The sequence below is a fragment of the Capra hircus genome (assembly GCF_001704415.2).
Source record: "Capra hircus breed San Clemente chromosome X unlocalized genomic scaffold, ASM170441v1, whole genome shotgun sequence".
NCBI classification, from domain to species: Eukaryota; Metazoa; Chordata; class Mammalia; order Artiodactyla; family Bovidae; genus Capra; species Capra hircus.
In genome coordinates, this window is record NW_017189516.1 from 52,719,879 (window position 1) to 52,732,551 (window position 12,673).

Consider the following 12,673-nt stretch of genomic DNA (forward strand, 5'->3'; position numbering starts at 1 on the left):
GAGATGTGTTTTTAAAATCATCATGTAACTGCCTATTTCTTCTGCTACCTAAATTGGACACCTTTTGGTTTAGCAACAGTGTCTCATCAATAAAACATACAAGGCAGTCCCCAGTTCTTCCCTTAAGTGGACCTACCTTCTGTACTAACTGTCAGTAAAGCTGGAATTCCCAGTCTTTACACGTGTCTGTTTTCTTTTGTAAATACAGGCAGCAAACCATGATTCTCGTTAGTTTCTCTTTCCATGGTCTGTTGACACACTAATGCAGCCCTTTCAAAACTAGAATGAGGCAGGAGGTGAGGAACTTGAACTGCCATAAGCCAAAAGTGCTTTGGAATCTGGTTGCCTCATCATGTATCCTGATTGTTAAACATGGGGCAGGATGGTCTGTCAAACCTTTGTTCGGTTATGTAATGAAATGGTTTGAGTTCTGCTTAGCTTCACAGTAATAGCAGTTTCTAGAACTCATGTTGAAAAATCTGAATGAGATATCATATGATGAATAATTTCAAATGCTATCAGAGAATTCATACTAATGAAAATTTCCTTTTTTAGTTCCAACCAGAGATTAAAATCCTTCCTTCTAATCATAATAATTACATTACAGACATAGATATTTTGTGTCATATGGACATAATTGACAACTTTCTCATTAAAGTTCTTAAAATCAACATATAATCTAGGCTTGAGCCTGAGAGTTCCTGAAATAAAGCAGAAGGAAAGATCTTTCATTTTCCTGAATCACAAGACCTATAATCAAAGGACTAAATTTGAAAACAAAATTTTACTTACAGTGCCATGAAGAAAGCAGGTGCTGCTAATAATCAGATGTTTCCAGAACTGAAAGTTAGTTTAAGAGGATGCCAAAATGATCCATTTTGACAGCCATCTCATTTAGATTATGGAGATCAGACAAAGTGTACATCTCTAGGATAATTTATCCTACAAGTTGAATAGGTCATCAGGAAAATTAACTCCCAGCTCACAATCAGCCAATCAACTAGAACTCCTACTTGTCAGGAAGAAAACAGTATCCACCCTGATACTTGGTCATCATTTGCTCCCCACTTTATATGAGAGAAATTTGAGTGAGGTTAGTAATGGCCATGTCCAAAATGCATCCTGAACAACATACAATCTTCAGTTATTACATGTTACCAGGATGGAAGTCAGTCATAAAATGGCCATTTTGAGCTTTTCAATGCAAGTTAGAATTTAACTATTAGAGATGCTTAAAGAAACCCCAATGGATAGATCATTTAATATCCATCTTTGAAAGTGAGACTGTTTTACAGCAACATTTTGCTTACAGCTAAGGTTACCACATTGGAAAATCACCAATTCTGAATTTTTCAATTGCTGCCAATAAACTTTCCAAGAAAAGTCCACACAGGCTTGCCTTTGACTTAGACTAATATCCTAACTGTCAGTGCACAGGAGGAGGAAAGCGGAGGGCGAACAGAAGACAGGCTTGCTGGGTTTAGAGTAGAATTCAGCCTTCATCTGTGAATCCATGTATTTTTAGGTCAAAAATCACTAAAAGCAGTGCAGAAGTCTAAATGATCTTTTAAACAAGCCTACCTCCATCCAAGGAAGCATGAAAGTAAGAGTTTATAGTTGATCTATAGGATCATTACTTGTAGTTTTAGAAACCTGGGGCTTCCTGCTTTCTCTCTGGTAGTGCCCCGCATCATTACCATATGATTAATCACTGCCACTTTCTCCATTATTTCAGAAAGCTCTGGCCAGAGAGCTATTTGGTGACTTTTTTTTTTCCCCCAGAAAGAAACTGTCCATCATTTACATAACAAGCAGCCCAGCAGAACATATGCAAATTGAAGTTCAAAACCTGACAAAAGCATATTGAACATCTTCTGGGTTGCATCCTGATGAAAAAGGTATTATTTGTTTACAAAGTGGTATTCTTAACTGGTACTCCCACCAGCACAGGCTTTGACCATATTTAATACACTGAATGTTCTGACTCGACTGCCCCAAAGGAAACGAACAGAGCAATACCAGTGACGTTGATGGGAATAATGCAGGAAGAAATCACTTGGGCATCTTGTTTCATCTTTTCCTCTGGCGTCGGGAGAGGCAGCGCTTTGCTCCAGTTGGTCTGCTTGTCCAGTGTGGAGGGGATATTGTGTACTGGGTTTTTCGGCCTTTGCCCTAACATGACATCTGTATCTTCATCCTCTGGGGGATGGGACTGCAAACAAAGTACATTCAGACTCAGCTCTCAGAGTTTATACACAGACACACATATAAGGAATTTCAGAGTTTAGTTAAGAAAAATGAGGTCAGAAATAAGCTTTCAGGTCAAACGAAGAATTCCTAGGCATAGTTAGTAAGCACAACTAATTGAAAGTTATAATTTCAACAGTCAAGCAACACAAAGGGAAAAAGAATCGGCTAAACATGCTTTTCAGGTCAAAGGGAATTAAGAGGAGAGACCAGGTAGCCAGAAATCCCCAAACTTGAAACTGAAGAAAGATGTGAGTCTCTAACCTGCTAAGAGGTAGATTCACTTTCTGGATATCTGTCTCCCCATAAATTCTTACTCAAACTCTGGAAAGCTCTAGGTGACTAGGATTACAGACAGGAGATGATTTAGATGCCCTTGAAAAGGTTTGGAAATGTAGCCAGAAAGCCTGGCATCAGGAGACATTCCAGAACACATCACCAGAAGGACGAGCTGACCTAATCTGAGAGGCCAGATTCAAATACGAGGAGTTAATTTTACTGCAGGATGATAGCATTTGTGAATGACATTTTAAAATGCAGTTTTCCAGCTCTATACACATGGAAAAACAAAAGTGAAGAACTTTCTCCCACCATCGATAGTGGAAAATACAAATTCTGTTATTGGAGGGAAAGACTCAAGTGGGTTTCTTCTTTAGATTCGGAAGAGTAAACCAGTCTTCATTTATTTTCCTTCAACTTTGTATGCGAAGCTTTTCTTCCAGCTGTGTATTTAAAGACCTTGACTTCCATGTGATGTTTGAAAATTCTCCATCTAAACCTTTGATTGATATTAATATTGTCTAACTTTTATTTCAGGGTTGGGCTCCTAGCCCAGATTTTTAAAAAGGCTCCATCCCAAGTTAGATTTCAGGGTTGGGCTACTAAACCAGATTATTAAAAGACTTTTCACTACTGAACCTAGTTTTCTTTCTTTCCACAATTGGCAGGAAGGTGGCTATATAAAATAAGCATTTCCCCCTCTTATTCCAGTTATGTTTTAATAATACTGTGTGCTAAAAATCAGGATCATTCAATAAATTCTCATCCTCACATTTGGAAGCATCACACCCTGTTGACTCAGAGGATTTCACATATTGTCAAGTGAACTGTCCTCAAGTCCCCTTAAAGAGAAGATTCCAGAGCCACTTGTTTTAAATTAACCCCCAGCATTTGCTTACCTTGTCAGAGGTATCTGCAAAGCCCCCCAACACACCCAACAGGATATGATTACCCCCTCGAGAAAAATGTGTTCGCCATGAACGTTTGTTAGCAAAACATTGCAACCTTCTTTCTCTCTTCAGCTTTTGTGCAGATTCCCAGCGAAGCGAATAGCTCAAATAAAGTTGGAGCACAAAAGACTTTGTTTCCTAGGTAACTTCCAAAGAGGAAAAAAAAAAGTTTGGTGCGTGCAGAAAGAGAGACAGAGAGGGGGAGAGAGCAGGAGCTGGAGAGACACCCCCCCACCACACACACACCAGAGGCCACATTTTGTAGGCGATTCCTTCCTTGAATAACAATGGACTGGGAAACAAAGAAGGAATAGTGACCTGACTACAGTCTCTGACCGGCAGCCAAAAGCACTTTGTATTTAACGGTGACAGGGACAATTGGCTGCCAGAGAATCCTTTTGTCCTGTTCTCTTTTGATTTAAGAAGCTGAACCTTTACAGTTCTGATAAATATAGGGCAAGTTGAAATTTCTTTTCTCTGAACTACAAAGTCCAGGAATGTCATTAGGTGAGGCTTTGAACAGAGCCTTCATGCAACTGGGGGAGGGGGAGGGATAGAACAGCCAATGACATTACTGTCTGCTTTATATTTTATTTAATTCAAGTTAGGAAAACACTACTCTTTAAACTGATTTAAAGGAATACCTGTTGGTTAGTTAGAAACAACAGAGTTTTCCATAAAGAAAGAGAGAAGAAAATGACAGTGTATAGAGAGAATGGGATAGGCTGTGACAGAATGTTCTCAAAACCAGTACCTTTCTACTCCATGGGGTCATGTGGCAACATTCAGTGGGGGAGGGCGAACGGGTGCTGTTAAACTATGAACATGAAATGCAAAAAAAAAAAAAAAAAAAGAGAGAAAATTAAAAATATGCACACAACACATAGTCTGGTTAAGCCAAATCTATGATATGAATGAATGAATATACCAGGATAACTTCTTTCCTTCCTTCCTTCTTTCTGAATGAATCATTGTTTTATAAGAAGCAGCATAGTGTGGTTAAGAGCACAAATTCTGGAGCTAGACTGAGTTCGAATCCTGGTTCTACCTCTGACTTGCTGTGTGACCAGGAGCACTAAGATCAGTTTTCTCATCCTTAAGGTAGGAAAAGAATAGTATCTGCCTTTCAGGGCCATTTTGAGAGTTAAATGAGTAAATATATGTAATAGGCTTAGAAGAATCATGGCACTTAATAAGTTCTACATGTTAGCTGTCAGATACTATTACCTATTATTATCATCCTCACTTTGTAGCTATGAAGTAGCTGTGAAATTATCTTTGTACATTGTAACTTGATACATTTTCGATCCCAGTCCCACTTGCTAATTTGGGAAAGACCAAATTATTTTCTTAGAGTGAGTTTATTTTCCTGTGAACTATTTGGAAGAAAACATCTTGTGTATAATTTCCTCTACTGGACTCCTCAAAATTTGCCTCTTCCTCATATTCGTAGACTGTATTTGAAGACAGGGCCGGTTTCATGGGCATGTGACCTGTGCAGTCATATAGGACCCCACACTCAGAAGGACTCCATGCTTGGTTTAATGCTGTTGCTATCTTGAAATTCTAAGTTTTTGAGTGATGAGCCCTTGTATGTTCATTTTGCACTGGAGCCCACAAATCACATAGGCAATACTGTTAGAACAATCTAGTAACCAGAATCCCCTTTTCAAGATCTACTGAAAAGGACAGTGAAACTCTTTTAAACTCTGAACCATGTTAGATTTGGATTCAATTAGCCCTCTAGTATAGCATTTGGCATACAATATTGCTTTAATGTAACATGAATTATCTCTGGATGTGTCTTTTCATCTATTAAGGTTATTAATTCCTAGAGGTCAGGTGCCATATTTAACTTTCCTTTCAGTTATACATGATGCCAGCAAAATGCCTCCTCATTTGTAAGAGCTCAACAAATTATTTGTGCATTCAAATGATACCAGCTCTTTGTGTCTTAACAATGATGGGAAACCCAAATAAAGTCAGGGTCATGTTCAATATCTCAGAAGGAAGCAGACACCACAGACTCCAAGGGTACTTACCATCTAAAGGCAAATAGGCAAAAAAATAGAGGAAACCACAAACAACTCTTGGTTTCATCAGAGGCTTAGCATTGGTGTATGGAGTTCTAGTTCTTGAGCCTGTGGCAGACATGTTTCAGAGGGGAGGAACAGTCCAGGTCTAATTCTATTCTAAGTTTGTAAATTTTAACTGACAGGGTTGCTCATTAACTTTCAAGCAAAGCAAAAGCCATCTCCTCCTGCCCAGTTAACTTTGCTCTAGATCTTATTTAAGGACATAGTTTTGTGGAGTCTATGGCTCCCTCATAGACAAGATGTGGTGTATGCGGACAGAGACTAACTGGGCTCTATCGTAAGAATCAATCATAGGTAGTGACGTGCAGGTCTCAAGTAAGACACTGGAGTGTGCAAAATAGAGAACTCACGGAAGCAGGAAAAAAGGAACCTGAATGCAAAACCTACATGGAAATCGAACCTGTTTGCAAGAAACCAAACCAAAAGTGCTCATGAAAGGATTTCAAAAAATTACACAGCAGGAAGCAGCAGGGCAGAAAATACATTAGTGATAGTAATGGTAATAGAGTAATTTTGGTAGTTTGTCTTAAATCTCCTTAGTCAGCTTTCCTGTTGAATATTTTTTTCTGGGAATGAAGGATGAGGAGTGATTTTTATTTCTCATCTGTTTGAGAAATGCCCCCATCCCATTAAACAAGCATGAGGTGACACCTGGGAATGACTAAGGATGGAACGTCCAGAGAGAGCTCTGACTGTTCAGTTCTGGCCACCATCATTAAATCGAGGTTTCCATGGGTTATACTCCACAGAAGATTCCTTCTCAGCTAATCAGCCTCTCCACTGTTTTTTTTAAACTGCAGTATTTACAATATTGTATTAGTTTTCAGGTGTACGGAATAGATTTCCTTTGATAGTAGCTCCAGCCTCCAGCTTGCAAGGGCTGAAACTAGGTACTCTTGAGCTTGTGTGTGTAAGGATTATGTTCTTTGGTTCCAACACCTAGACACAAGCATGCAAGGCCCTGCAGATGGTCTATGTAGAGTATTTAAGTTCATAATATTCACGTGGGCTGTGGTTTTATTCTCGCCATGACTTAGCAATTGCCTTAGCATAATGTTTTAGACCTTCCTCTTTCTTGGGTATTTGGTCAAAGGAATTAAAGTCATTTGGATTATGTCTGCTTAGGTTTTTCTATGGCGAGTATAGTAGTTCATACAGTGTTCCCCCTTTCTTTTGCAGGCTTCCACTGTGGCTTTCCCACTAAGTTTGAGAGGCCTCAGACTCCATGTTGCACCATTTTAGAATCAGCCACCACCAGTCATCTTGTCCCTGACAAAAGATGCTTCTTTGATGCTTTTCCTGCATTTCTGTCCCTGCTGGCCCCATCAGTTACAGCCTCAGACCCTTTCCCTAGCTTCCTGTGGAACTGCTTCAACAAGAGCTGGAGTTGTAACCAGTGTTCAGAATAAGAAGTAGCAGACATCATACTCAACAGCTGTCAAAGAAATATTTTTCGTGAATAATTAAAGAATGTTTTACAAAACCCCAATTTCTCTTGTGGGGTGTGTGTGAGAAAAAGTTCATTTCTGCACTTTCATGGCTATGAACAAGTATTTCCCGAAGATCTCAAGACTTTCTCCTATCTTTCTCTTACTGCCAAAAGAATAAAACAATCTACCCACAGTTTACTTTCTTTTCGGTTTTATTTTATATGCTGATGGGGGCTTGTTTTGCTTCAAAACTTTCCAAAAGACATCTGTTAAAATGTTGTGGGTATTCCAGCAGGAAATGTTTTGAAAAATTGGCTTTGGTTTGTGATCTAACCGATACCACATGGCACTTATAGCAGTCAACTTTCAGAGCTGATTTATTACTATCATGCTGTCTTAAACACGAGAAATGTTTACTAGAGAATCAATGCTGCGGCACATTTGAATACAGCAAAACTGTCCACTGCAAGCCACTCTGGGCTCCTGGTGAGCTGAGGTGATCTGAAATCTTATTCACATCCTGCCCTGGGGCTTGTTGTCCTTAGACTGAGTCTGCGTTTCTGCACGGAGTATGGCCTGTCTGCGAGATAGAGGGGAACTTGTCTGCCTCAGATTTTTCTTCACTGGAGTGTGTGTATGTGTTGTACACAAATAGGAAGTGCTGTGATCTTCCTGAAAGGCTTAAAGGCATCTGGCATACCTTCTTCACATATGACTCTCGCTGCTACAGTTACACAGCATTGTTATTCCCTTGAGACTCCCAAAGTCTCCTGCTGGCTGACACTGGGCTCCTATCCTCCCAGCATGTTTAATAACGTCATGTTAAACTCATACTGTGCTGCTCTCTTTCCTTTCTTCTCAACTCCAACCTTTACCAAAGTGTACAACCATGGGGAAAACAAAAGGATGAGGTAAGCCAAAGTCTAGGGCCCATCCCAGGCTCTCCCTGTCCCTTTCCTGGTCTCTCCCTCATAATCACACTCTACCAGGCAAAGCAAGGCCTTCATACTTCCCCAGCGGGCCTGAATGCAGCACCTCACATACTCAAAGCCTTCACATCACACTCCTGGCCAGTTGTGAAGCTGGAAAGAAGCCCACAGATGAGCTCACATCTCCATGCTGAGAACTCCTGGTGATAAACCCAAAGAAATAAATCTCTCAAGCAGAATTCTGGACAGTGGTTTGTAGGCTAAGAGGAAGATATTTAGGAATAGGTGCCTATTGAGTTCTTTTAACCACTCTACACACTAATATCTATTTAAAGCACATGTACAAATATTCACCCTGGGAAAAATGGCCTTATCCTTGTTATGTCTGCTTTTCCAAGTCATACATTTCTTTTTGTTCTCTGATATTGGCACCACCACTTCCTCAATTCTCCTGAGAAGCACTTTACAAAAGGCCAATGTGCATATGCAAATATACTCAGTATCATTTCTCATCAGGAAAATTCAAGTGAAAACCACAGTGATATACTAGGGGCTAAAAGTTAAAAGATTAGTAATACCAAGTGTTGGCAAAGATGTAAAGCAACTCAAACTCTCATAAATTGCTGGGGAGAATTGAAAGTGGTGTAGCCACTTCAGAGACTAGTAGTGTCTGAACTTAAACAAGTGTCTACCTTTAAAAAATTTTTTTTTCCTTTTAAAACGTTGAAGTATAGTGGATTTACAATACTGTGTTAGTTTCAGATGTATAGCAAAGTGATCCCATTATACACAAATACATTCTTTTTCATATTCTTTTATATCATAGGTTATCACAAGATACTGAATATAGTTTTCTGTGCTGTACAGTAAATCCTTGTTTTTTTTTAAAATCTATTTTATATATAAGGGTGTGTATCTGTTAATCCCATACTCCTAATTTATCCCTCCCTCTGATTTCCCCTTTGGTAATCATAAGTTTGTTTTCTATGTCTGTGAATCTTGTTTTTGCTTTGTAAATAAGTTTATTTGTATTGTTTTTTAGATTCCACATATAAATGATATCATATAGCATTTGTCTTTCTCTGTCTGACTTATTTAGTTACTTAGTGTAGTAATCTCTGGGTCCATCCATGTTACTGCAAATGACAGCATCTCACTTTTTGACGGCTGAGTAATATTCCATCATTCCATATTGTGTGTGTACACGTGTGTGCATACCATATCTTTATCCATTCATCTGTTGATGGACATTTATGTTGATTCCATGTCTTGGCTATTGTGAATAGTGCTGCTATAAACAATGGGGTACATGTATCTTTTGGAATTAGAGTTTTCAGATATATGCCCAGGAGTGGCATTGGTAGATCATATGGGTCAGTAAGGAACCTCCATACTGTCCTCTATAGTGGGCTGCAGCAATTTACATTCCCACCAACATTGTAGGTGGGTTCCCTTTTTTCAACACCCTCTCCAGCGTTTATTTGCAGACCATGTCTACCTTTTAATTCTCTCTTTTAAGTATATGGAAGTGCAAAATATGAGTGTCCAGAAAAAGCCTTTCACAGAGATATGTATAATAGGTTTTTTCATAAAAGCCCCCCAAAAACCCCTAACTAGAAATAACTACCAACAGCAGTATGGATAAACAAGTTGTGGAGTACTACATTCATACCATGGAATACTACACAGTAATAAACAAGAGCATGCTATTGATACACATAATACTGACCTCCAAAAAGCATGCGGAGTGAAAGAAGCCAGATACAAAAGAGTACCTGCTCATTCACTTTTGAGTCACATCCCATTGATAGATTGATAGACAGTTTGTGTATGAGGTCTGCTCCTAGTGAGCAGAGCTTGAACGGCAGTGGCAATGGCAGTGGTGCATTTCTCACCCTCAGAGAGGCTTCCTGAAAGACCCTGTGGAACCACACAGAATTGCTCTCCTTTTGATCTCAGCTAGAACTGAACAAAAATTCTCAGTGTGATGGAATGCAAAATGACATGTATTTCAAAGTTCAACAACCCTTTGTTTAATGGAGTCCTATTAATGAAGTAATTTAAATGTACAGAGCACAATAAAATGATATTTTGAAGCATATGTGGAAAGTATTCTCCTCGTGGATGGAAAAGAAGGCTATGGGGAGACTGGAGGGGCACACTTGCCACCGTTGCTCTGTTGTTTATTCACAGGAAGTGCTCTGGCCTATCCAGAGGAGCACAAAACAAGGCTCACTGGACCACAGTCACTGTGAGGTTGCTGCCATAGAGTACCTTCTTCCTCCCTAGTGGCTAGCTTTGCCAGTTAGTGGGGCCACTGCCCAGGGCCACTTAGCATCAGTCCTCAAAGGTCACTGGCACCAAATAAAGACATGAGTGGGGGAGAAGCAGGCCAGGCTTTGAAGTGCTGCAAACAGCACAAATAACTTCCCCAGACCATAGGAGCTGGCAGCATGAGTCTCAGCACAGCCCTCAGGTGTGGGGAGGGTCCACCCTCACCCTCTGTGCCCGGCCCTTGGCTGGGGGCTCCAAGGTTGAGACTGAGCCGGGGGCTTCAGTTGCCTCAGCCCCAGTGACTGAAGAGCTTTTGCACATTTGGTCTCCTGCTGAGGGACTCGTGCCCCTTGTGACTCAGGCAAAAGCTGGGTAGGGTCCTATTTGACTTTACCACAGCAAAATTTAAAAAAAGGCCAACCTTCTTGCACACAAGCTATGGATATTGCTTCTTTACCCCCTGCCCTTTTTTTTTTTTCTTAAAAAAAAAAAAAACTGTCTGGCCACACCATGTGGCATGCAGAATCTAGTTGCTTGGGCAGGGATCGAACCCATGCCCGCCCTGCAGTGGAAGCGGGTTATCTTAACCACTGGAGCACCAGGGAAGTTCCTCCTTTTTTTAATTGGCTCTTTTCAAATTCCAGCTCTATGAATGTTATCACATGCATGGACTCCTGTAATCCTAGCACACTTAGGATTCAAAACATTTCCATCATTCCAGCAAAGTCCCCCCAACTCCTACCCCTGGCAACCACTCGTCTGTCGTCCATTACTATGCTTTTGTCTTTCTGAAAGTGTCATCTAAATGGGTCATACCTTTTGAGATTGGCTTCTTTCACTCACCCATTATGCCTTTGAGATGCAGCCAAGTTATTGTATTATCAGCAATTTGTTCCTTTTTATTGTGAGTAGTATTGATGTCTTGCTGTCTGCTTATACTTTGAACAGTGAAATGTCTCAGGCATGCAAGAGAATGTCAACCTGAGAATGTTCTGTAATGAAGTGTACAAACAAGTAATTTTATTGGCTGTTCCACAGCCAGGGTAATGTTTTACAAAGGAAGAAACTAAAGTCTGCAACAGGGAATTTTCTTTGTTACTCACAATATTTAATATAAACCAGACTCATTGGCTAATGCTTTCCTTAGCTATCGTGCTGGCTCTTAAGCTGTGTCTGTCAGTTCCAAGCCTATCCTTCCACACACTGCACTGGTACTGCCAGGACTCTGCAAACATTTCTGCGCCAGCTGCTCCCTCTTAGCTTTTGCCCTCAGAGTGTCAGCCGCTTTCTGCAGTTACTGTCTCTGTGTCACCTCAGTTTCCCATTTGCCGTGCCAGTCTTATAATACCTTCTCTCTTTTAAAATAACTGTGTGCTGTTTTCCTGACTGGACCTTGACTGATAAGGTACCTAGCATTGGCTCCTGGCTTGCTGATGTCTGAGGCCTCTGAAGTGCTTGCTACTTCCAGTTGCTCAGTCAAAGGAGGAAAATATGAACAAGTGTGATGTTCCACGGGATGTCAAGATTTCAATGCTCTCTGTAGTCTGTGGCAGAGAGCAGGGGAGCCGACATGGTGTCAAAAGCTAACTGCTTCTAATGGCCCTTGAAAATGAGTACAGAGAGAAAAAAGTATTTGCTGGGGTCACTCCACAGGCTAGGTGCTGTGCGAACATGCTCCAAGAAAAATACCATATTGGAATAGCAGCTACAAAGTCACAAACTACTTACAGCCAGTTTCCCAGATCTGTCTACTTGCTGTGAAGACCAAACGGGTAAGTGAAGAGGAGAGTGTGAGAGGCATCACCATTCCTCCAGTCTTAGATCTGAAACTCAAGCCAGGCTTCTCTCTCCCTGGGATACTATGAAGGAAGCTCTAGAAATGGAGGAAATTAATCCTGTACACACATAGCCTCGTATCTTCATAAAGCACTGCTCTTTGTGATCATGTTATTTCTATGCCCAGAGCCCTTCAATAATTTCCCTTTCCTATGGGATGCATTCAAACTTTTTGGTCCGACACACAAGATCCTTCCGGATCTGGTCTGTTGAAGCACTGCAGCCAAACCAAACTTTCAAAATTCATGTATATGCACTCCATTTTCTCCTGCCTCCGTGTGCTCGCCCTTGTGGTTTCCTCAGCCTATAATCCTTTTCAAAATTCCACCCCATCCTTCAATGTCTTCTCAAATGCTCCTTTACTGTGTAGTTTAATCCTAACAATTGACTCCATTCTAACACCCTACACCAGTTAGGTATTAACACCTGACATTCAATACCATATAATTTCCTCTAGTAGTCATGGACTCTCGATGGCAGAGATTATGTCTCATTCATTTTTGTATCCTCCTAGTACTTACTTCAAAGTGAAGGAATAAATAAGAGGCTACATTAGGGGAGAGGGCATTCCAAGTGGCAATATTGCTTTGAGAGTGCAGGATATTTTCTAGACAAGCACATGGAGTTTGGTA

General features: G+C 40.5%; 1 protein-coding gene across 2 annotated transcripts in view; it reads right to left on the minus strand.

The window, feature by feature from the left end:
- NHS (NHS actin remodeling regulator) overlaps positions 1-12,673 on the minus strand; it is a 275,950-nt gene that overhangs the window by 12,285 nt on the left and 250,992 nt on the right. The window contains exons 4-5 of one of the 2 annotated variants that reach the window (XM_018043756.1): positions 4,231-4,293; positions 2,020-2,212 (exon numbers count right to left, since the gene is read on the minus strand). In XM_018043756.1, coding sequence (XP_017899245.1) covers positions 2,020-2,212; positions 4,231-4,293 — 256 coding nt within the window. The remainder of the gene's footprint in view (positions 1-2,019; positions 2,213-4,230; positions 4,294-12,673) is intronic. The other variant, XM_018043757.1, reaches the window with a different exon arrangement.